General features: G+C 45.9%; 1 protein-coding gene across 14 annotated transcripts in view; it reads right to left on the bottom strand.

Moving 5' to 3' along the window:
* The window catches only part of ABI2 (abl interactor 2), a 115033-nt gene extending 101971 nt beyond the window's left edge, over window positions 1–13062 (bottom strand). For all 14 annotated transcript variants that reach the window (XM_038749369.1, XM_038749377.1, XM_038749370.1 and 11 more), the window contains exon 1: window positions 12904–13062. In XM_038749369.1, coding sequence (XP_038605297.1) covers window positions 12904–13020 — 117 coding nt within the window. In that variant the 5' untranslated portion in view covers window positions 13021–13062. The remainder of the gene's footprint in view (window positions 1–12903) is intronic.
* Window positions 13063–26298: the final 13236 nt, after the last annotated feature.

Below are 26298 nucleotides of genomic sequence, written 5' to 3'. Positions count from 1 at the left end.
AGGAGGTGAGCTCTCAGTAGGGCCTCAGTAGGGCAATCATCTTGTCCCGGGGGGGCTCACAATCTTAATCCCCATTTTACAGATGAGGTAACACAGAGAAGCACAGAGAAGTGAAGTGACTTGCCCAAAGTCACACAGCTGACAACTGGTGGAGCTGGGATTTGAACCCATGAACTCTGACTCCAAAGCCCGGGCTCTTTCCACCGAGCCACGCTGCTCTACACACAATAAGCACTCAGTAAGTCCGGTGATGGTGATGATGACGGCAATGGCTTATGAGGGGGAATGACTGGACTTCACTGCCAGTCAGTTTCACCCCCTTTGGCCCTCCATATCATCATCAATCGTATTTATTGAGCGCTTACTATGTGCACAGCACTGTACTAAGCGCTTGGGAAGTACAAATTGGCAACATATAGAGACAGTCCCTACCCAACAGTGGGCTCACAGTCTAAAAGGGGAGACACAGAACAAAACCAAACATACTAACAAAATAAAATAAATAGAATAGATATGTACAAGTAAAATAAATAGAGTAATAAATATGTACAATATTTAGCCACAGCACCTCCACAGCATCATCCCAAACCCTAGAGGTGGAGGCCTGGTCCCTGCCAATCCCCCCACATCCCAGCCTAACCTTTCCCTCCCGGCCTCCCCGCAGGTATCCGGCTTCCCGTCTTTCTCCTCCATAATAATAATAATAATAATAACATTTATTAAGCACTTACTATGTGCAAAGCACTGTTCTAAGCGCTGAATCATTTCTCTCACAATGGTCCTCTGGAACCCGACCCACCCTTCCCCAAACCGCCCTTAGTGCTTACTACAGGGCTCAACACACAGTAAGAGCTCAGTAAAAACCATAACTAACCGACTGCCCCAAGGGCGCCCTGAGCCCCCAGTCCAATAATAATAATAATAATGATGGCATTTGTTTAGTGCTTACTATGTGCAAAGCCTAGGAGGGCAGCAGGGGATTGCACTGCACTAGTATCAGAGTCGGAAAACCTGGGGGCTAGCTCTGGCTCTACCACTGGTGAATGAACTTAGTCGAGTCATTAACTCAGTTTTCTCCTTTCACCCTTTCCTACCGCACAGGGCAGTTTGGAGGAGAAACTTTTGGGAAAGAGCACTGAAAAATAAAACCACTGTTTCAAGGCATTATTGTAGCTGAGGTCCCAGTATGAGTAGCCCAAAATTACTTTGGCACTTAACCCAGGCTCACTCCCCAGCAGAAGATCTACTATCACAGGGGGCACATGGGTGTGGCCTCACTCTAAAAATAATAATAATAATAACTGTGGTATTCAACAAGCAAAAACTCCTCACTCGGCTTCAAGGCTGTCCATCCATCCCCTGGCCCCCTCCTACTTCACCTCCCTTCTCTCCTTCTCCAGCCCAGCCCACACCCTAAGCTCCTCTGCTGCTAACTTCCTTAATGTACCTTGCTCTCACCTGTCCCACTGTCGACCCCCGGTTCACGTCCTTCCCCTGGCCCGGAATGCCCTCCCTCTGCACATCCACCAAGCTAGCTCTCTTCCTCCCTTCAAAGCCCTACTGAGAGCTCACCTCCTCCAAGAGGCCTTCTCAGACTGAGCCCCCTTTTTCCTCTCCTCCTCCCCACCCTCCCACCCTACCTCCTTCCCCTCCCCACAGCACTTGTATATATATATATATATTTGTACAGATTCATTACTCTATTTATTTTACTTGTACATATTTATTATTCTATTTATTTTGTTAATGATGTACATATAGCTTTAATTCTATTTGTTCTGATGGCTTTGACAACTGCCGTGTTTTGTTTTGTTGTCTGTCTCCGCCTTCTAGACTGTGAGCCCGTTTTTGGGTAGGGACCATTTTAATATTTGCCTTGTACCTACCAAGCGCTTAGTACAGTGCTCTGCACACAGTAAGTGCTCAGTGAATACGACTGAATGAATGAATACGTGCCAGGCACTGTACTAAGCACTGGGGTGGACACAGGCAAATCAGGTTGATACAAGCAAATCATCCCATATGGGGCTCACAGTCTTGGTATTAATGAACACTGCCAATGCCCACCCAAGGACTCACTTTTAATCATAATAATAACAATAATGATGGTATTTGTTAAGCACTCACAAGGTGACAGGCACTATTTTAAGTGCTGGGGTGAATACAAACAAATCGAGTTGGACTCGAGTTGGACTCCTCAAAAATCTCCAGTGGCTACCAATCAATCTGCGCATCAGGCAGAAACTCCTCACCCTGGGCTTCAAGGCTGTCCATCCTCTCGCCCCCTCCTACCTCACCTCCCTTCTCTCCTTCTACAGCCCACCCCGCACCCTCCGCTCCTCCGCTGCTAATCTCCACGCCGTACCTCGTTCTCGCCTGTCCCGCCACCGACCCCCGGCCCACGTCATCCCCCGGGCCTGGAATGCCCTCCCTCTGCCCATCCGCCAAGCTAGCTCTCTTCCTCCCTTCAAGGCCCTACTGAGAGCTCACCTCCTCCAGGAGGCCTTCCCAGACTAAGCCCTTTCCTTCCTCTCCCCCTCGTCCCCCTCTCCATCCCCCCATCTTACCTCCTTCCCTTCCGCACAGCACCTGTATATATGTTTGTACATATTTATTACTCTATTTATTTTACTTGTACATATCTATTCTATTTATTTTATTTTGTTAGTATGTTTGGTTTTGTTCTCTGTCTCCCCCTTTTAGACTGTGAGCCCACTGCTGGGTAGGGACTGTCTCTATATGTTACCAACTTGTACTTCCCAAGCACTTAGTACAGTGCTCTGCACACAGTAAGCGCTCAATAAATACGATTGATGATGACGCCGTCCTTGTCCCATGTGGGGCTCACCGTCTCAATCCTCATTTTACAGATGGGAGAACTGAGGCCCAGAAAAGTGACTTGCCCAAGGTGAATACAAGCAAATCGAGTTGGACGCCGCCCCTGTCCCATGTGGGGCTCACAGTCTCAATCCTCATTTTACAGATGGGAGAACTGAGGCCCAGAAAAGTGGCTTGCCCAAGGTCACTCGGGATTAGAACCCATGACCTTCTGAGTCCCAGGCCTGTGCTCTATCAGTTTCGCCATGCTGCTTCTGCTAGCTCCACCGCTCTTCCTAAAGACGATCAGGAACACCAGCATCTGGGACCCCCCCTTCCCCTACCAGGGGCCAGTAAAGCCCTTTCCCACTCTCCTGCCTTTCGACAACAGCCCTAACAGCTGACCCTTCCCTCCCCCACACCAAAACGCCTCTGACCTGCTCAGGGGCAGCGGTGCAGCCCCTGGCCCAAACTCCCCAACCTCCCCTCTCCCCCCCATCACTACTATGAGGCCCAGACCCCCACCCCACCCATCCGATATCCTCTCCTGCTTGAGCCGCAGCCCCCCACCCAGCAGCCTGTAAGAAAGCGGGCTGTGGGTGGAATGGCCGGGTAGCTGAGTGGGAGTGCAGGCGGATAAGTGATATGTGAACTAATGACAGGATGCTAATATCTAGGGAATTACAATGGATCCAACCGTATTTTAGTAGAAGAAATGATTGGTTTCACAGATCCCATCAAATATCTAACTCCCTGCAATAATTTCTTTTTTTTTTCAAAACTTCATCCGCCTGAATTACTTAAAAAAACCCCACTCTATACAAACCCAGCTCAGAGCAAGCTCAAAATGCAAGGCAGAAGCGTGGTATGGAGCAATCTCCAACTTCTCCTCCTGTTAACATCAATCCATAGCCCGCCTCTCCATCCTATTCTGGACTCCCTTATGCCTGCCCTGTATCTTGGCAGCAATTCCTGAGGATGCTGCTGCTAGAATAATCATCTCCCCTATTTCACTTGGCCAGATCACATTCCTCCCCTTCTTCAAAGCCTTTCTAAAAACATCACCGCCTCTGCGAAGCCGTCGCCTCACTGATCAGGCATAATCACGCCTTGCCCTTAGCGCTCACGGATCACTTCCTACATTTTTGTCAATTTGTTATTTTCTCATTTTTAACTATGCTCGTGTTCCCTTAAGCTCCTCTCTGCTAGTCATCCTCGGTGTTTGTCTTCCTCCATCCAAAGGAGGATCCATGTCTCAGATTCCTCCTGCCTATTCCCAAAGTGACACCTACGGGGTTCTGCTCATAGTGGGCGCGACATGCCGTCTGTTGGTTTTAATGGTCTGAGCTACCATGGAAACACATGAGTCCTAACGCCCAGGGAACTAGCCAGGTGAGCAAGACCCCAACTTAAGTTGCTCTGTGGAGTGAGGAGGAAGCACCGGTCCTGCCAGTTTCTAGGGTTCCGGGCAGCCAGGATCTACCGAAATCAGGATCCAGACTCCCTCTTCAAAAGAGGAATGATTTTGCACTAAGCTCTCTCGTAACTGCTGTTCCTGCTGTTTGAAACACTGCACTAAGCACATAGGAGAGTGCAACAAAAAGAAGACGCGTGTTTCCCACCCTCCAGGAGCTTACAATCTAACGGGATGGACCAGTAAAACTGAGTTACAAATAGCAGGAGCAGGAAGATAAAGAACTTAACAGAAATCAATCAATCAATCAATCATATTTATTGAGCGCTTACTGTGTGCACAGCACTGTACTAAGCGCTTGGGAAGTACAAGTTGGCAACATATAGAGACAGTCCCTACCCAACAGTGGGCTCACAATTTAAAAGGGGGAGACACAGAACAAAACCAAACATACTAACAAAATAAATAGAATAGATATGTACAAGTAAAATAAATAAATAAATAAATAGAGTAATAAATATGTACACATATATATATCAGGATGAAATAGCTGAATAAATAGACAACAGATCCAGAGTGCAGGGGGAAGGAATGAAATAACTAAGTGCTATGGGTGGGATTCGTTTCAGGTAGCTGAGGTGTTCTGAATCAGCCAGGGAAGGCATCTCAGAGGAGGGGGTATTCTAGGAAGGCACTGAAGATGGGGAGAGCCGTGGTTTGACCGACATGAGGGTGGTGAGGGATGGAGCTTTTTACTGAGCTAAAGGTCAGAGGAAGGAGAGTTGAAAGCAAGTTAACAGGGAAAAGGTGAGTTTCGAAAGAGTGAGGAGTGAAAGGTGGGGAACAGCAGGGTAAGATGGAGAAAGCGGGTGAAGAGCCGGGAGGTCAATGGACAGGAGTTTCCGCTTGACGTAGAGGGAGGTGAGTAGCCGGTGGAGGTGTCTGAGGAATAGGGGAAGGTGCACCAAGAGACACTTCAGAATGATGATGCTGGCAACGGTGTGATCTGCACGGCAGTGGGTCGTACAGACAGAAGGGGAGAGAAGCTAAACACAGGTGGGCCAGTGAGGAGGCCGAGAGGGTGCTGGTATTTTACCTCTTCAATGCCTTTTTGTTCAATTCATCATTTTAGCTAAAACTGCCAGAGAGAAAGGGATGGGAGCGGCTCCCTTCCGACCTTTCACCCCTCCTTTCCTCTCCCCCTGAACGCCACACTTCCTCGGACACCAATACTGTACTCCCTGAAGATGGCCTGGTTGAGCAGACCAGGGTGAAGGGAGAAGAGGCTTGTGATCCCGCCAGAGCCACCAGAAGGACGGGGGTCAGTAGGACTGGCCACTTAACTCCCCTCCCCGGGGACGGGGGCTGCCGCAGTGACCACTTGAGAATTAGGCCTTGCTGAATGAAAAGAAAGGTTGGAGGGGCTCCCCCTCGGAAGAAACTGGGACCCACTCTGGGCGCAGTGAGTAAGAAAGATGCACTTAGATGGGAGACGCAGGACTACAGCAAGGCGAAGGAAGGGTAGAATGGCAGGCCGTTGCACATCTCATCTCTAAGAACTGGATGCTGCCTCATTCCTGGGAATGGTCAGAGGTCATGGGTTCAAATCCCAGCTCTGCCAATTGTCAGCTGTGTGACTTTGGGCAAGTCACTTAACTTCTCTGGGCCTCAGTTATCTCATCTGTAAAATGGGGATTTAGACTTTGCGTCCCCCTGTGGGACAACCTGATCACCTTGTAACCTCTCCAGCGCTTAGAACAGTGCTTTGCACATAGTAAGCGCTTAATAAATGCTATCATTGTTATTATTATTATTACTAATGGGGAGCAGCCATTCAGAGCAATAATGCCAGGAGGAAGGGACGGGGGAGGGCCCCTGGCCACCCCCTTCCCAGAAAGCAGAGCATCATGCTGGCACCAACCGACTGGCCCCTTTTCAAAGGTGGTTTTAGCCCATGGACGACAAGGCCACTGCCTTCGTCAACGGATTTCATTGCAGGCTCATCCCTCCGGGCTGTGACCAGGGGAAAGCCAGCACCATGGGGAAGGGGGTGAACATGTTCCCCCAACCCAATCCTTCCAGCCAATCTGCAAGTCACAGTGCTCACAGGCTTGGTTGGTGTCCCAGACGGGAACATTTCCATTTGGCTTCTCAGGTTCTCTAATCACACAAGTCAACCCAGCGAGTTACTGTCTCCTGGGATTTGGCAGTTACGTACCATTTAAAACGTGGCTCAGTGCAAAAGAGCCCGGGCTTTGGAGTCAGAGATCATGGCTTCAAATCCCAGCTCCTCCAATCGTCAGTTGTGTGACTTTGGGCAAGTCACTTCACTTCTCTGTGCCTCAGTTCCCTCATCTGGAAAATGGGGATTAAGACTTGTGAGCACCCCCGTGGGATCAACCTGATCACTTTGTGACCTCCCCAGAGCTTAGAACAGTGCTTTGCACATAGTAAGCGCTTAATAAATGTCATTATAATTATTATTATAATTATAATAAATATAATAATTATTTAATATAAAATATATAATATAATAATTATAATAATAACATTCAAGCAGCGTGGCTCAGTGGAAAGAGCCCGGGCTTTGGAGTCAGAGGTCATGGGTTCGAATCCCGACTCTGCCACATGTCTGCTGTGTGACCTTCACTTCTCTGAGCCTCAGTGACCTCATCTGTAAAATGGGGATTAGGACTTTGTGCCCCCCCCAGGGACAATTTGATCACCTTGTATTCCCCAGCGCTTAGAACAGTGCTTTGCACATTGTAAGTGCTTAACAAATGTCATTATTATTATTCGTAAGTGCTTAACGAATGTTATCCTTTAGACTGTGAGCCCACTGTTGGGTAGGGACTGTCTCTATATGTTGCCAACTTGTACTTCCCAAGCGCTTAGTACAGTGCTCTGCACACAGTAAGCACTCAATAAATACGATTGATGATTATTATTATTATGCTTCAGTGGGGTTGTACTGTAGCTACTCACTTCCACTGCTCTAGCTGTGCTTTTAGTCTCCTCCTCCACATCCACAACTGAACGCATCTCCTGTTCTACATCTCTTTCTACAGATGGGCTGGAGCCGGGAGAAAACGTGGGGAGACGGAGATGAAGGATGGAAAGGAGAGATGCAGCCTCTCTTCGGCTCCGTTCTTCTCTCCCTTACTTGCTGCACCTCAAAAACCCAATGATGAAAAACAGGTCCCTTCGATCACATCCTCAAGGCAGCATCGCTCAAATCACTGCAGATATTTTCCTACTTTTACACGTTCTCCTATCCCTGCCACATCATCTAACGTGGCACCCCCCACATCATCCAACAGATCATTACTTAATTTTAATCCTGAATTCCTAACAGTTAGCTGGAGGTGGGAGTAACTAAAGCAGACTAGAGAGAATGCACATTTTAACAAGCTCCTTCCACTTCCAACTTCATCTCTCCTGTAACCAAAGGGAAGGAAAGGAAAACTGAGGGAGGCAGCAAGGCCTGGAGTGGTCGGATGACCACATTTCTCATCGCAACTCCACGGGTGACCTTGGGCAAGTCATTTCACCTCCCTATGCCTCAGTTTCCTCATCTGTAAAACGGGAATAAAACGCCTTCTCTCCCTACGTTTTAAGATTATGGGGCTTGTGTGGGACAGAGATGACCTTTGAGCACTGATTGTTATTATTGTACTTTTCCGTAATTGATGTATTTCTATTAATATCTGTCTCCCTCTCTAAACTGTAACCTCGTTGCGGGCAGGGAATGTGTTGCTTATATTGTACTTTCCCAAGCGCTTAGCACAGTGCTCTGCACACATATCACATCACATCTGTACACATCAGTGCTCATTGTTCTTATTATCATCAATCGTATTTATTGAGCGCTTACTGTGTGCAGAGCACTGTACTAAGCGCTTGGGAAGTACAAGTCGGCAACATATAGAGACGGTCCCTACCCAACAGTGGGCTCACAGTCTAAAAGACTGTCTCTATATATTGCCAACTTGTACTTACTATTATGAAAAGGGTAGAGAAGATGAGATCAGCACAAGCCTACGTAAAGTAAAAGATATGCCATGTATACGGTAAATAGCTAAAATGATCTTTCCACGTAAATTCTTCCAGGAGGAGGAAAAAACCTGCTTTACCACGGATCATCTAAATCCTTTTCCACAACGAACATCGCCCCAGAAACATCAAGTCCTATCCTGTGTGACCTTGGGCAAATCCTTTCACTTCTCTGGGCCTCAGTTCCCTCATCTGTAAAACGGGGATTGAGACAGGTGGGAATTGCTTATATCCACCTCAGCGCTTACTACAGTGCCTGGTACCTAGTAAGCGCTTAACATATACCATAATAATAATAGCAACAAGAATATCTGACTAATTTCTCTGACACATTCATTAATTAATTACACTTTTTTTCCCAAAGCGAGGTAAACCATCCCTTCAGGTTGAACTCAATTGACAAGAAGAAAACCCTCCCCCAACCATCCATCACCGCATCGGTGCTCGGCACCTAGTAAGCGCTTAACAAATACCATAACAACAACAGGAATATCCGACTAATTTCTCTGACACATTCATTAATTACCCTTTTTTTCCCCAAATTGAGGTGAACCATCCCTTTAAGTTGAACTCATCTGACAAGAAGAAAAACCTCCCTCAGCCATCCATCACCGCATCGGTGCTCGGCACCTAGTAAGCGCTTAACAAATATAACAACCACAAGAATATCCGACTAATTTCTCTGACACATTCATTAATTACCCTTTTTTTCCCCCAAACTGAGGTGAACCATCCCTTCAAGCTGAACTCAACTGACAAGAAGAAAACCCTCCCTCAGCCATCCATCACCGCATCGGCGCTCGGCACCTAGTAAGCGCTTAACAAATACCATAACAACAACAGGAATATCCGACTAATTTATCTGACACATTCATTAATTACCCTTTTTTTCCCCAAATTGAGGTGAACCATCCCTTCAAGTTGAACTCATTTGACAAGAAGAAAAACCTCCCTCAGAAAAACATCCATCATCACCGCATTGGTGCTTGGCACAGAATAAGCACTTAACAAATACCATTATTATTACTATTATTATTCTCATTATTATTATTATTATTATTATTATCATTATTATTATTATCATTATTATTATTATCATTAGCAGTAGTAGTAGTAGTATCATCATTCCCCGGCCCCGGACCTTCTCTATGTGAGGGTCAATGGCCCTGTTGACCCCCAAACCCAAGTAGGCCGGGGCTCCAGCAGCGGTGGAAGGAAGGAGGAACTGTACTTTCCGAGCGCTTAGTCCAGTGCTCCGCACACATTAAATACAATTCCATAAATCCGATCGAGTGAATGAGTGAATGACAAGCCAATCTGCGATGGAAAAGGGGGCGACCATCATGCCCGACTGGAAAGATGCGCCCGGGCTGTTGGGTAGGGACCGTCTCTATATGTTGCCAACTTGTACTTCCCAAGCGCTTAGTACAGTGCTCTGCACACAGTAAGCGCTCAATCAATACGACTGAATGAATGAATGACTGGAAAGATGCCCCCAGTTCTGGTCTGGGAGCCCGTTGTTGGGTAGGAACCGTCTACCGAGCGGTTAGTGCAGCGCTCTGCACCCAGTAAGCACTCTACCAGTGCTTTGCACATAATAAGCACTTAATAAATGCTATTATTATTATTATCAATGCGAATGAATGAATGAATGAGTGGAAAGATGCCCCCGGCTCTGGCCCGGGAGCCCGTTGTTGGGCAGGGACCGTCTCTCCCGAGCACTTAGCGCAGTGCTCCGCACTCAGTAACCCCTCAAACAGTGCTTTGCACATAGCAAGCGGTTAATAAATGCTATCATTATTATAATTATGAATGTGAATGAAGGAATGAGTGGAAAGATGCCCCCGGCACTGGCCTGGGAGCCTCGTTGTTGGGAAGGGACCGTCTCTCTTTCCCGAGCGCTTGGCGCAGTGCTCTGCGCTCAGTACGCGCTCAAACAGTGCTCTGCACATAATAGGTGCTTAATAAATGCTATCATTATTATTATGATGATGATTATCACTATGAATGAATGAATGAGTGGAAAGATGCCCCCGGCTCTGGCCTGGGAGCGTGTTGTTGGGCAGGGACCGTCTCTCTCCCGAGCGCTTAGCGCAGCGCTCTGCGCCCGGTAAGCACTCGAACAGTGCTTTGCACAGAGTAAGCGCTTAAATAAATGCTACCATTATTATTATTATCATCAATGCGAATGAATGAATGAATGGAAAGATGCCCCCGGCTCTGGCCTGGGAGCCTCGTTGTTCGGCAGGGACCATCTCTCTCCCGAGCGCTTAGCGCAGTGTTCTGCACCCAGTAAGCGCTTAATAAATTCTATTATTATTATTATTATTATTATCATTATTATTATTATTATTATCAATACGAATGAATGAATGAGTGGAACGATGCCCCCAGCTCTGGCCTGGGAGCCTCGTTGTTGGGCAGGGACCGTCTCTCTCCCGAGCGCTTAGCGCAGCGCTCTGCGCCCAGTAAGCGCTCGAACAGTGCTTTGCACAGAGTAAGCGCTTAATAAATGCTATCATTATCATTATTATTATCAATGCGAATGAATGAGTGAAAAGATGCCCCCGGCTCTGGCCTGGGAGCCCGTTGCTGGGCAGGGACCGTCTCTCTCCCGAGTGCTTAGCGCAGTGCTCGCCCAGTAAGCGCTCCAACAGCGCTTTGCACAGAGTAAGCGCTTAATAAATGCTATCATTATTATTATTATTATTATTACTATTATTATCAATACGAATGAATGAGTGAAAAGATACCCCCGGCTCTGGCCTGGGAGCCCGTTGCTGGGCAGGGACCGTCTCTCTCCCGAGCGCTTAGTGCAGTGCTCTGCGCCCAGTAAGCGCTCCAACAGCGCTTTGCACAGAGTAAGCGCTTAATAAATGCTATCATTATTATTATTATTATTATTATTACTATTATTATCAGTACGAATGAATGAGTGAAAAGATGCCCCCGGCTCTGGCCTGGGAGCCCGTTGCAGGGCAGGGGCCGTCTCTCTCCCGAGCCCTTAACGCAGTGCTCTGCGCCCGGTAAGCGCTCCAACAGCGCTTTGCACAGAGTAAGCGCTTAATAAATGCTATCATTATTATTATTATTATGATTATTATCAATACGAATGAATGAGTGGAAAGATACCCCCGGCTCTGGCCTGGGAGCCCGTTGCTGGGCAGGGACCGTCTCTCTCCCGAGCGCTTACTGCAGTGCTCTGCGCCCAGTAAGCGCTCCAACAGCGCTTTGCACAGAGTAAGCGCTTAATAAATGCAATCATTATTATTATTATTATTATTATTATTATCAATGCAAACGACTGAGTGAAAAGATGCCCCCGGCTCTGGCCTGGGAGCCCGTTGCTGGGCAGGGACGGTCTCTCACCCGAGCGCTTAGCGCAGTGCTCTGCTCCCGGGAAGCGCTCCAACAGCGCTTTGCACAGAGTAAGCGCTTAATAAATGCAATCATTATTATTATTATTATTATTATTATTATTATTATCAATGCAAACGACTGAGTGAAAAGATGCCCCCGGCTCTGGCCTGGGAGCCCGTTGCTGGGCAGGGACGGTCTCTCACCCGAGCGCTTAGCGCAGTGCTCTGCTCCCGGGAAGCGCTCCAACAGCGCTTTGCACAGAGTAAGCGCTTAATAAATGCTATCATTATCATTATTATTATCAATACGAATGAATGAATGAGTGAAAAGCTGCCCCCGGCTCTGGCCTGGGAGCCCGTTGCTGGGCAGGGACCGTCTCTCTCCCGAGCGCTTAGCGCAGTGCTCGCCCAGTAAGCGCTCCAACAGTCCTTTCCACATAGTAAGCGCTTAATAAATGCTACCATTATCATTACTATTATTATTATTATTATTATTATTATCAATACGAATGAATGAGTGAAAAGATGCCCCCGGCTCTGGCCTGGGAGCCCGTTGCTGGGCAGGGACCGTCTCTCTCCCGAGTGCTCAGCGCAGTGCTCTGCGCCCGGTAAGCGCTCCAACAGCGCTTTGCACAGAGTAAGCGCTTAATAAATGCTATCATTATCATTATTATTATCAATATGAATGAATGAATGAGTGAAAAGCTGCCCCCGGCTCCGGCCTGGGAGCCCGTTGCTGGGCAGGGACCGTCTCTCTCCCGAGCGCTTAGCGCAGCGCTCTGCGCCCAGTAAGAGGTCCAACAGTCCTTTCCACATAGTAAGCGCTTAATAAATGCTACCATTATTATTATTATTGTTATTATTATTATTATTATCAATACGAATGAATGAGTGAAAAGATGCCCCCGGCTCCGGCCTGGGAGCCCGTTGCTGGGCAGGGACCGTCTCTCTCCCGAGCGCTTAGCGCAGCGCTCTGCGCCCAGTAAGAGGTCCAACAGCGCTTCGCACAGAGTAAGCGCTTAACCAACGCCATCATGCTCATGATGATTACCAATACGAACGAACGAACGAATGAATGAACGAATGAATGAATGAATGCAGGCCGGCCGGATTCCACCGCTGCCCTAAAGGCGGGCTGCGCCCCCCCCCACCGAGAAGCAGGGTCCGCGCGCGCCCCCGCGGGCGGTCCCCCCCCCCGCGCGCGCGCGCCCCCGCGGTCGCCCCCCCCCCCGCGCACGCGCGCCCCCGCGGCCGGCCCACCTGGATGTAGTTGTTCTCGCAGTAATCGGCCACGCGCTCCAGGTTGGTGTAGCTGTCGAACAGGGCCCGGCGGCCCCCGGGGATCTCCTCCTCCAGCAGCATCTGCAGCTCCGCCATCTTCACATCCTCCTCCTCCTCCTCCTCCTGCTCCTGCTGCTCCTCCTCGCGCTCGTGCTCGCGCCGCTCGTGCTCGCGCGGCCCCGAGGAGCGGGAGCGCGCCCCGGCCCCAGATGCCCCGCCGGCGGCCGCGCGCACGCGCACTCCCTCCCTCCCTCCTCCCTCCTCCCGGCGTCTCCTAGCAACGCGGAGGGAGGCGGGGGCGGCCCGGTCCCCATCCCCCCCCCCCCGCTGCCGCCCCCCAGCGGGCGGCAGGAGAAGCGCGGGAGGCCCGCCCCAACGTTCGTTCATTCATTCATTCATTCATCAATCAATCAATCAATCAATCGTATTTATTGAGCGCTTACTATGTGCAGAGCACTGTACTAAGCGCTTGGGAAGTACAAATTGGCATCAATCAATCAATCAATCGTATTTATTGAGCGCTTACTATGTGCAGAGCACTGTACTAAGCGCTTGGGAAGTACAAATTGGCATCAATCAATCAATCAATCAATCGTATTTATTGAGCGCTTACTATGTGCAGAGCACTGTACTAAGCGCTTGGGAAGTACAAATTGGCATCAATCAATCAATCAATCAATCGTATTTATTGAGCGCTTACTATGTGCAGAGCACTGTACTAAGCGCTTGGGAAGTACAAATTGGCATCAATCAATCAATCAATCAATCGTATTTATTGAGCGCTTACTATGTGCAGAGCACTGTACTAAGCGCTTGGGAAGTACAAATTGGCATCAATCAATCAATCGTATTTATTGAGCGCTTACTATGTGCAGAGCACTGTACTAAGCGCTTGGGAAGTACAAATTGGCATCACATAGAGACAGTCCCTGCCCAACAGTGGGCTCACAGTCTAAAAGGGGGAGACAGAGAACAGAACCAAACATACCAACAAAATAAAATAAGTAGGATAGAAATGTACAAGTAAAATAAATAAATAAATAAATAGAGTAATAAATATGTACAACCATAATAAATATGTACAACCATAACACTCATTCAACCGTACATTCATTCATTCATTCATTCATTCATCACAATAATGTTGGTATTTGTTAAGCGCTTACTCTGTGCAAAGCACTGTCCTAAGCGCTGGGGTAGATGCAAGGTCATCAGGTTGTCCCCACGTGGGGCTCACAGCCTTCATCCCCGTTTTACAGACGAGGGCACTGAGGCCCAGAGAAGTGAAGGGACTTGCCCAAAGTCACCCAGCTGACACGTGGCGGGGCCGGGATTTGAACCCAGGACCTCTGACTCCAAAGCCCGGGCTCTTTTCCACCGAGCCACGCTGATTCATTCATTCATTCATTCATTCATTCAATCGTATTGATTGAGAAGCAGCGTGGCTCAATGGAAAGGGCCCGGGCTTTGGAGTCAGAGGTCATGGGTTCAAATCCCGGCTCCACCAATTGTCAGCTGTGTGATTTTGGGCAAGTCACTTAACTTCTCTGTGCCTCAGTTACCTCATCTGTAAAATGGGGATTAAGACTGTGAGCCCCCCGTGGGACAACCTGATCACCCTGTTAACCTCCCCAGCGCTTAGAACAGTGCTCTGCACATAGTAAGCGCTTAATAAGTACCATAATTATTATTATTATTACGCTGATTCATTCATTCATTCATTCATTCAATCGTATTGATTGAGCGCTCACTGCGTGCAGAGCACTGGACTAAGCGCTTGGGAAGTACAGATTTGCAACCTATAGAGACGGTCCCTACCCAACAGTGGGCTCACAGTCTAGAAGGGGGAGATGGACAACAAAACAAAACAAGTAGACAGGTGTCAATTACTAGACTGTGAGCCCACTGTTGGGTAGGGGCCATCTCCATATGTTGCCAACTTGTTCATTCATTGTACGTCCCAAGTGCTTAGTACATCATCATCATCATCATCATCATCATCATCAATCGTATTTACTGAGCGCTTACTGTGTGCAGAGCACTGGACTAAGCGCTTGGGACGTACAAGTTGGCAACATACAGAGACGGTCCCTACCCAACAGTGGGCTCACAGTCTGCTCTGCACACAGTGAGCGCTCAATAAATACGATTGAATGAATTGATGAATGAATGAAGGAGAAGGTGAAAGAGAGGACCGTGAGGAATTGCAGGGATTGTCTCTCTTTGTTGCTGTATTCAATCAATCAATCAATCAATCGTATTTATTGAGCGCTTACTATGTGCAGAGCACTGTACTAAGCGCTTGGGAAGTACAAATTGGCATCACATAGAGACAGTCCCTACCCAACAGTGGGCTCACAGTCTAAAAGGACTGTATTGTACTTTCCCAAGAGCTTAGTCCAGTGCTCTGTACACAGTAAGCGCTCAATAAATACGATTGAATGAATGAATGAATTCCTCCATCATTCATTCATTCATCCATTCATTCATCCATCCATCCATCCATTCATTCATTAGAGAAGCAGCTTGGCTCAGTGGAAAGAGCTCGGGCTTTGTTTTTAGACTGTGAGCCCACTGTTGGGTAGGGACTGTCTCTATATGTTGCCAATTTGGACTTCCCAAGCGCTTAGTACAGTGTTCTGCACATAGTAAGCGCTCAATAAATGCGATTGATGATGATGATGATGGAGTAAGAGGTCATGGGTTCAAGTCCCGGCTCCATCAACTGTCAGCTGTGTGACTTTGGGCAAGTCACTTCATTTCTCTGGGCCTTAGTTCCCTCATCTGTAAAATGGGGATGAAGACTGTGAGCCCCCCTGTGGGACAAGCTGACCACCTTGTAACCTTCTCAGCGCTTAGAACAGTGCTTTGCACATAGTAAACGCTTAATGAATGCCATTATTATTATTATTCCTTCCTTCCCCTTCTAGACTGTGAGCCCGCTGTTGGGTAGGGACCGTCTCTCTATGTTGCCAACTTGGACTTCCCAAGCCCTTAGTCCAGTGCTCTGCCCACAGTAAGCGCTCAATAAATACGATTGAATGAATGAATGAATGAGTTTATCATTTATCGAGCGCTTACTGGGCGCAGTGCGCTCGAGAAGCAGCATGGCTCAGTGGAAAGAGCGCGGGCTTTGGAGTCAGAGGGTGTGGGTTCAAATTCCGGTTCTGCCAATTAATAATAATAATAATAATAATAACGGTGGCATTTATTAAGCACTTGCTAAGTTCTAAGCGCTGGGGGGAAAACAAGGTGATTTATTCATTCATTTATTCAATCGTATTATTGTCAGCTGGGTGACTTTGGGCAAGTCCTTTCGCTTCTCTGGGCCTCAGTTCCCTCATCTGGAAAATGGGGATTAAGACTGTGAGCCCCATGTGGGACAACCTGATCACTTTGTATGCCCACAGCGCTTAGAACAGTGCTTTGCACATAGTAAGTGCTTAACAAATACCATCATCATCATCACTGGACTAAGCGCTTGGGAAGTACTAGTTCCCTGGGCATAATAATGATGGTATTTGTTAAACACTTACTATGTGCAAAGCACTGTTCTAAACGCTGGGGAGAATACAAGGTGATTTATTCATTCAGTTAGTCGTATTTATTGAGCACTTACTGGGTGCAGAGCACTGGACTAAGCGCTTGGGAAGTACAAGTTCCCTGGGCATGATAATGATGGTATTTGTTAAACACTTACTATGTGCAAAGCACTGTTCTAAGCGCTGGGGGGAATACAAGGTGATTTATTCATTCATTCATTCAATCATATTTATTGAGTGCTTACTGGGTGCGGAGCACTGGACTAAGCGCTTGGGAAGTACAAGTTCCCAGGGCATAATAATGATGGTATTTGTTAAACGCTTACTATGTGCAAAGCACTGTTCTAAGCGCTGGGGGGAATACAAGGTGATTTATTCATTCATTCATTCAATCGTACTTATTGAGTGCTTACTGGGTTCGGAGCACTGGACTAAGCGCTTGGGAAGTACAAGTTCCCAGGGCATAATAATGATGGTATTTGTTAAATGCTTACTGTGTGCAAAGCACTGTTCTAAGCGCTGGGGGGAATACAAGGTGATTTATTCATTTATTCATTCAGTCGTATTTATTGAGCGCTTATTCATTCATTCATTCAATCATATTTACTGAGCGCTTACTGTGTGCAGAGCACTGGACTAAGCGCTTGGGAAGTACAAGTTCCCAGGGCATAATAATGATGGTATTTGTTAAACGCTTACTATGTGCAAAGCACTGTTCTAAGCGCTGGGGGGAATACAAGGTGATTTATTCATTCATTCATTCAATCGTACTTATTGAGTGCTTACTGGGTGCGGAGCACTGGACTAAGCGCTTGGGAAGTACAAGTTCCCAGGGCATAATAATGATGGTATTTGTTAAATGCTTACTGTGTGCAAAGCACTGTTCTAAGCGCTGGGGGGAATACAAGGTGATTTATTCATTTATTCATTCAGTCGTATTTATTGAGCGCTTATTCATTCATTCATTCAATCATATTTACTGAGCGCTTACTGTGTGCAGAGCACTGTACTAAGCTCTTGGGTAGTACAAGTTGGCAACACATAGAGACGGTCCCTACCCAACAGTGGGCTTACAGTCTAGAAGGGGGAGACAGACAACAAAACAAAACATGTGGACATTTGTCAAAATCGTCAGAACAAATAGAATTCTAGCTATACTATAATAATAATGCTGGTATTTGTTAAGCACTTACTATGTGCAAAGCACTGTTCTAAGCACTGGGGGGGATACAAAGTGATGAGGTTGTCCCCCGTGGGACTCACTGTCTTCATCCCCATTTTACAGATGAGGTCCCTGAGGCCCAGAGAAGTTAAATGACTTGACCAACGTCACACAGCAGACAAGTGGCAGAGCCGGGATTCGAACCCATGACCTCAGACTCCCAAGTCCGGGCTCTTTCCACTGAGCCACGCTGCTTCTTCTCTCCTTCTCCAGCCCAGCCCTCACCCTCTGCTCTTCTGTCGCCTTTCACCACCTCACCGGGCCTCGTTCTCGCCCGTCCCACCATCGACCCCCGGCCCACGTCCTCCCCCCGGCCCGGAATGGCCTCCCTCCGCACATCGGCCAAGCTAGCTCTCTTCCTCCCTTCAGAGCCCTACTGAGAGCTCACCTCCTCCAGGAGGCCTTCCCACACTGAGCCCCCTTTTTCCTCTCCTCCTCCCCATCCCCCCCCACCCTACCTCCTTCCCCTCCCCACAACACTTGTATATATATTTGTACAAATTTATTACTCTATTTATTTTACTTGTACATATTTACTATTCTATTTATTTTGTTAATGTGCATATAGCTAGAATTCTATTTGTTTGACGATTTTGACACCTGTCTACATGTTTTGTTTTGTTGTCTGTCTCCCCCTTCTAGACTGTGAGCCCGTTGTTGGGTAGGGACCGTCTCTATATGTTGCCGAATTGTACTTCCCGAGCACTTAGCACAGTGCTCTGCACACGGTAGGTGCTCAATAAATACAATTGAATGAGTGAATGAATGAATACAAGACGACTTGCACTTCCCAAGCGCTTGGTACAATGCTCTGCACACGGTAGGTGCTCAATAAATATGATTGGATGAATGAATGAATGAATACAAGCCGACTTGTACTTCCCAAGCGCTTGGTACAATGCTCTGCACACAGTAAGAGCTCAATAAATACGATTGAATGAATGATCGAATTATTGTTAGTATCCTACCGAGAGCTCGGTGATTACCTCAGGAAAGATCACCTCAGGGAGCATCACCTCAGGCACCCAATCCATCCTTCCCTAGCAAATCAAACCAAAGCGCCTCCCCATCCAGCTTTTTAACTTCCTCTTGTCAGCTTCGGGTCCCTAACCTTCCTCCTCTCCAGCTCCCTTCCCTCACCACCCTCCTTTCCTAGCCACGGTTACCAACTTTTCTGTTTTTTAAGACGGCGTCTCTAAAATGCAACCCTCCAAATTCCTGGAGAATCCCTAATCACCAACCGACTTGCAGATTTCACCATTTACTTGTGGTAAATGGGCCCAGTTCGTTTCTAAAGACCTATTCCTGATATCCAAGTGGGAGACTCTTTTATGATCTCCTCAGGTGGAGATAGCTACTGGGTTTTCCTCGCTTCTCAGCTTCCCCACTGGCTTTGATTCCGGCATTCCCATATTTTGCACCTCAGGTACCTACTGGGAATCTGGCCTTCTCAGCTATTTTTCCCTATCCGGCCCAATTCACATCATTGATTTTGGGCACCACCTCGCTTCAGTCTCTCAGGCCCCCAGATGTGTACTTCCCCGGGAATTCCTCTCCATGGTGGGCGGCTATTTGGTGTAGTCGTACTTGTTTTCTTTCAGATCCTCTCCCTCCTTTTCCTCCTTCTCCCCTTTTCCCTTTCTACCTCCACCGGCCCCCTCCTTTCTCCATGCGTGCGACACAAAAATAATAACTTTAAAAAATCAATTAGCTTTTCTAAGTCTGGACTTTCACCATCGGTCGCCAATCAGGTGCACTCCATGGATTATGTATACATCCTGTAGGGATTTCAACTGAAGATAATAATAATTATGATAATGGCATTTCTTAAGCACTTACTATGCACCAAGCACTGTTCTAAGCACTGGGGAGGACACATATGTTGCCATCTTGTACTTCCCAACCACTTAGTACAGTGCTCTGCACACAGTAAGCGCTCAATAAATACGATTGATTGATTGATTGATTGACATGAGGTAATCAGGTTGTCCCACCTGGGGCTCACAGTCTTAATTCCCCTTTTACAGATGAGGGAACGGAGGCACAGAGAAGTTAAGTGACTTTCCCAAAGTCACACAGCAGACAAGTAGGGGAGCCTGGATTAGAACCCATGATCTCTGATTCCCAAGCCCGGGCTCTTTCCACTGAGCCACGGAATTCCAAAATCCAGTTTTCTGATTTGACTAATCATGCAGCCTCCCAATCTTCATTCTCCACATCCATACCCTTTGCATACACTGAACAGTTTGATGACTGGCATTATAATCCAGTGATATCAGTACAATATAATTAATCTACACAAATCAAAATGAACAGACATGACCGCTGCCCTGCAGAACTATCCTTACCAATTGGAACAGAACCAATTTGGTGCTTATTCTCTCTCTCTTCATCACACCCAATTTCACTTTGACTTCTCAGCTCCCTTACCACAGCCCTCTTCTCCTAGCCATGGTATCAACTTTTTTACGACAGTATCGCAAAAATGCAACCATCCAAATTCTTGGAGAATCTCTAATTACAGATCGACTTGCGGATTTCATCATTTACTTTCCGTAAATAGGCCTGTTCGTTTCTACAGACCAATTCCTCATCCAAATGGGAGGGTCTTTTCAATTGTTTGAAGTCCCTTAAATTTAGGAACTTGACATTTTTCTTTCAGTAAAATTTGATGACGTTGTTGGAAAAGGTTAAAAAAATTAACATTTATTCTTGAGGCAAAGATCTTCAAGAGGAAGAAGAAACAAGGTGAGCTTTAGTGAAAGGTTTTATATTATAATTAGTTCTTAAAACTTTTAGAATTCAATAGAAGGAACCCAATCACAGATATTTAGAATAAAGGAGTTTCTGATTTTAAGAAAAGAAGGAATAATGATGGTATTTGTTAAGCACTTACTATGTGCCAAGCACTGTTCTAAGCGCTGGCACTGTTCTAAGCATCACACAAAGGTTTGAGTTTCCATATTAGTAATGTGCTACATTAGGCAAGAGTTCAGTTGTAAATGCATTGACCATCATCACCAGAATTTATTGAGCAACAGGCAGGGTAAAGTCAACGAGCACAGTGTTCGGCCCAAGGTAGCTGCTTAATAAATACGAGGGTTTGATTGATGAGGAAAGCTTCTTAACCACCTGAATTTTTACTGATACACATCCATCAGAGGGGTAGAGGCTTACTAGCATTTTGGGCTAGCTACAGTGGGTATCCATAGCATGGGGACCAGTTCCAATCAATCAGTGCTTTTTTATTGAGCTATTATTGTGCAGAACTCTGTACTAAAGTTTTGGAAGAGTTGGTAGAGAAGACCCCTTCCCTCTAGGAGCTTACAGACTAGTGTGTACCTGTATATATGTATATATGGTTGTACATATTTATTACTCTATTTATTTATTTATTTTACTTGTACATTTCTATCCTATTTATTTTATTTTGTTGGTATGTTTGGTTCTGTTCTCTGTCTCCCCCTTTTAGACTGTGAACCCACTGTTGGGTAGGGACTGTCTCTATGTGTTGCCAATTTGTACTTCCCAAGCGCTTAGTACAGTGCTCTGCACATAGTAAGCGCTCAATAAATACGATTGATTGATTGATTGATAGTGTGGAGAGATACATTAAAGTAAATTACAGAGAGAAGAAGCAACATGTACAAAGCCTCATGGGGTTAGAAGTAGGGTGAGTATTGATTCATCTGCTTAGAATATATTGACTCAAATGCTTGGGTGACTCAAAAGGGAGTCAGTGAAGGCTCCCTGAAGGAGATGTGATTTTAGTAGAGCTTTGAAGATGGGAAAGTGGTGATCTGTCATGGGTTCAAATCCCGGCTCCGCCAGCTGTCAGCTGTGTGACTTCAGGCAAGTCACTTCACTTCTCTGTGCCTCAGTTACCTAATCTGTAAGACTATGAGCCCCACATGGGACAATCTGATCACCTTGTATCCTCCCCAGTGCTTAGAACAGTGCTTTGCACATAGTAAGTGCTTAACAAATGCCATTATTATTATTATTATTATTATCTGCCAGATATTAAGGGGGAAGAAGTTGTTCCATTCATTCATTCATTCAGTCGTATTTAATGAGCGCTTACCATGTGCAGAGCACTGTACTAAGCGCTTGGGAAGTACAAGTCGACAATATATAGAGACGGTCCCTACCCAACAACGGGCTCACAGTCTAGAAGACTGGCAGGCAGGTAGACTGTGAGCCTGTTGTTGGGTAGGGACTGTCTCTACATCATCAATCATATTTATTGAGCGCTTACTGTGTGCAGAGCACTGTACTAAGCGCTTGGGAAGTACAAGTTGGCAACATATAGAGACAGTCCCTACCCAACAATGGGCTCACAGTCTACATGTTGCCGACTTGTACTTCCCAAGCACTTAGTACAGTGCTCTGCACACAGTAAGTGCTCAATAAATATGATTGAATGAATGAGAGAGGATGCAAGCAAGGAGTGGGTGATAAGAGAGTTGTTAGTAATAATAATTGTAGAATTTGTTAAGTGTTTACTTTGTGCCATGCACTGTACAAGGCACACAGTCCCTGCCCCACAAGGGGTTCACAGTCTCATTCCCCATTTTACAGTTGAGGAAACTGAGGCACAGAGAAGTGAAGTGACTTGCCCAAGGTCACACAGCAGACAAGAGGCAGAGCCGAAATTGGAACCCATGAACTTCTGACTCCTCTGACCATGTTCTATCATCATCATCATCAATCGTATTTATTGAGCGCTTACTGTGTGCAGAGCACTGTACTAAGCACTTGGGAAGTCCAAGTTGGCAACATATAGAGACAGTCCCTACCTAACAGTGGGCTCACAGTCTAAAAGGGGGAGACAGAGAACAAAACCAAACATACTAACAAAATAAAATAAATAGAATAGTATCCACTATCCACTAGGCAATGCTGCTTCAATGGGGTGAGGTTAAGGTACCGTAAGTAGGTTGGCATTAGAGGAATGCAATGTGGGATGTAGTAGTAAAGAAGTAATTAATTTTGCCTTCACAGCTCTTTGGGCAGAGTACCTCATTTGACCCATTTTCTTGAAGCCAGAAAGGGGCTGGAGAGGGAAGCAAAATCGGTTCCATCTCTTGCTGTCAACTGGCAGGACACAGATCTTGTCTGGCCATGGCCGGGGCTCCTGTGAGGTTCCTGTTGTCTCCACCAGGCATAAAAAAGATGGCTGATGAAAAGCAAAATGAGTAGGAAAAATTAAAGAGTGACAAAAAAAAATAATTTACATGAAACCTGGACAGTGGGTGAATAACACAGTAGTAAAGGAAACCCTACATGACTTCCAAACAAAGCAAAAGAAGTCATTGAAGGGAAAAGTATTCATCCTTAGAGAGAGAACAAGTAGACCCAAAAAATTGCAGCAAGGCAGTTACATATAGGAAAGTTGGCAGACCCGAAAGAAGGTTGAAGAATATCTCGTAAGGGATACCAAAGCTAGTAATAGATGATTCTTCAAATGCATCAAAAGTAGTCAGTCAGCTAGGAAATCACTTGATCATGATGTAAAAGTAGAACTCGGAGATGAAAAGGAGCTAGAGGAGCTGAATTAATCTTTCATTCATCTTCACTGAGGAAGATGCTCCAGAGGTTTCATTCATATTGTTATTCAGAGTAGAAAGGCCAGAGAGTTGGATTAAACTGCAGTAATCTGCAGTAAACTGCAGGGTGTTTAAGAACAAAATTAAAAAAATCAAATGTGAACAAAGCAGGAGGGCTAAATGGCAGTCGCCTAAGAGTCCTACAGGAACTTGGAGGGAAACTGGCGGAACCTGGCAAACGTATAAATTATCATTACAAATGGCCTCTGAACTAGAGAATTTGATGGCTGTCAAGATAACTCCCACCTATAAGAATGGTTCCAGAGGTGAACCTGGAAATTATAGGCCATTTTGAGCCTCACTGCTAAACCTGACAAACCAGTAGAAGTTATAATTATGTATTTACGTGTACTTATGTACATATCTGTGATGTATTTATTTATATTAATGCTTGTCTCCCCCTCTAGACTAGAATCTCGTGAGCAGGAAGCCTGTCTACCAACTCTTTTATATTTTACTCCCCCAAGGTCTTAATACAGTGCTCTGCAGAAAGGAAGCACTCAATGAACATGACTGATTGAGTGCCTACAATAATTATCAATGACTAGTTTAGTATATCCGTGTGGAAGAGATTTTTCTTCCGCAACTCTCGAGCATGGTTCATTAATTCAATCATATTGACCAAGCACTTACTGTGTGCAGAGCACTCTACTAAAAGCTTGGGAGAGAACAATATAACAATGAAGAGAAACATTGCCGGCCCACAGCAAGCTTACAATCTGCAGGAGGAGACAGACATTGATATAAATAAATAAATTACAGATATGCACATGAGTGCTGTGGAGCTGGGAGCGGGGATTGAATAAAGGGAGCAAGTCAGAGCGCAGCAGAAAGCTGTGGGAGAAGAGGAAAGGAAAGCTTAGTCAGGGAAGGCCTCTCGGAGGAGACTTGGAAGGGCAGATGCGTAATTGTCTGTCGGATATGAGGAAGGAGAGCGCTTCTGGCCAGAGGCAGGACGAGGGTGAGAGGTCAGCAGTGAGATAGATGAGATTGAAATATAGTGAGAATGGTAACATTAGAGAAGCGAAGTGTTTGGGCTGGGTTGTAGTAGGAGAGTAGTGAGGTGAGGTAGGAGGGGAGGCGAGGTAATTGACTGCTTTAAAGCCACTGGTGAAGAGTTTTTATTTGATGCAGAGGTGGATGGGCAACCACCGGAGGTTCTTAAGGAGTGGGAGAAACCTGGCCTGAACATTTTTGTAGAAAAATGATCTGGGCCGCAGAGTGAAATATGGGTCAGAGTGGGGAGAGACAGGGGGCAGGGAGGTCAGCAAGGAGGCTGATACAGTAATCAAGGTGGGATAGAATAAGTGATTGGATCTATTTATTTTATTAATGATGTGCATATAGCTATAATTAGCATCATCATCAATCGTATTTATTGAGCGCTTACTGTGTGCAGAGCACTGTACTAAGCGCTTGGGAAGTACAAGTTGGCAACATATAGAAACAGTCCCTACCCAATAGTGGGCTATAATTCTATTTATTCTGATGGTTTTGACACCGGTCTACATGTTTTGTTTTGTTGTCTGTCTCCCCCTTCTAGACTGTGAGCCCGTTGTTGGGTAGGGACCGTCTCTATATGTTGCCAACTTGTACTTCCCAAGCGCTTAGTCCAGTGCTCTGCACACAGTAAGCGCTCGGTAAATATGATTGAATGAATGAATGAATGAATAAATTAACATGGTAGCAGTTTGGATGGAGAGGAAAGGGTGGATTTTAGCGATGTTGAAATCCCAAACCCAACAGTATCATTGACTATATTTATATGCAACCACACACACAATTAGAAAAATACAGCATGGTGAGGGAAAGGTAGCATGACTTTTGAACATTCATTGAAGTAGACAATCAACATATGGTGAAAGGGGAACCAGAGGAGTATATTTGGATTTTTAAAAGGCCTTTGACAAACTACTTTTGACATACGTTTGGAGGAATAATTCTGTCAGCAATAAAAAACTAGTTAAAAGATAAGAAACAAAAGCCAGGGACTACATCATTTAATTGGATGGAAAGGTAGTGGGGTCTCCAGTATATTGGTTCAATGACTGGTTTTATTTAAGCATTTTCATAAGTGACATAGAAGAGAGAATGCATAGAAAATCCCCATGTCCACAGATGTCAGTAAATTCTTATGGGAGTTGAAATGACAAACAGGCAGGGAAAAACTGCAAGAAGTTTCCATAAAGCTGAGCACAAAAATGATAAATGACCTTCAGCGTGAACAACTGTCAGGTAATGCATTCAGGGAAAAAGAGTTAAGCCTACAACTTCATGATGATAGGCTCGAAGTGATCAGTCATGACTCAGAAAAAGGATCTTGGAGTAACTGTCAACTAGTATCTCAAGCGATTTTTTTTAATGTGCAGCAGCAGCCAAAAAAAGTCAACAAATACTGGGCATTGTCAAGAAGGAAATGGAAGATCAGACAAAAAGCACTCCCCGACTTCCATAAAAAGAGTTCGCTTTCTCGCAAAACCTTGCAATAAAGAAAATAAAACCATTTTCAACACCACACATTTGTCACGATAATAATAATAATTCATGGCATTTGTTAAGTGCTTATAATGTGCCAAGTACAAGATAATCAGGCTGGACATAGTCCCTGTCCTACATGAGGCTCACAGCCAAAGTAGGTGTGAGCACAGGAATGAGGAAACCGAGGCACAGAAAAGTTAAGCGACATTCACAAGGTCACAGAGCAGGCAAGTGGTGGAGCCAAGATGCAGACCAGCAGTTTCTTCAATAGCATGGCATGCAGTTCCCAAACAGGATTGCAGTTTTTTTTAAAGAATGTTCTATAATTCCCTAATAGAGTTGTATCCAAAATGCCTAATGAAAACATGTGTTATGCCCAGCCAAGGGCATTTTGCCATTATATAGCAACTGTTATATACGGAACTGGAATGCCACATGCCACCTTGCTCCCACATTTTAGGAAGAACACAGCAGAGCTGGAAAAAGTACAGAAAATAAACCACAGTGATCAAGCAGGAATGGT

Source organism: Tachyglossus aculeatus, chromosome 7 (assembly GCF_015852505.1).
Source record: "Tachyglossus aculeatus isolate mTacAcu1 chromosome 7, mTacAcu1.pri, whole genome shotgun sequence".
In the NCBI taxonomy this organism is placed as follows: Eukaryota; Metazoa; Chordata; class Mammalia; order Monotremata; family Tachyglossidae; genus Tachyglossus; species Tachyglossus aculeatus.
The sequence above is the reverse complement of the archived record's forward strand: the minus strand, read 5'-3'. Positions and strand labels throughout refer to the sequence as shown.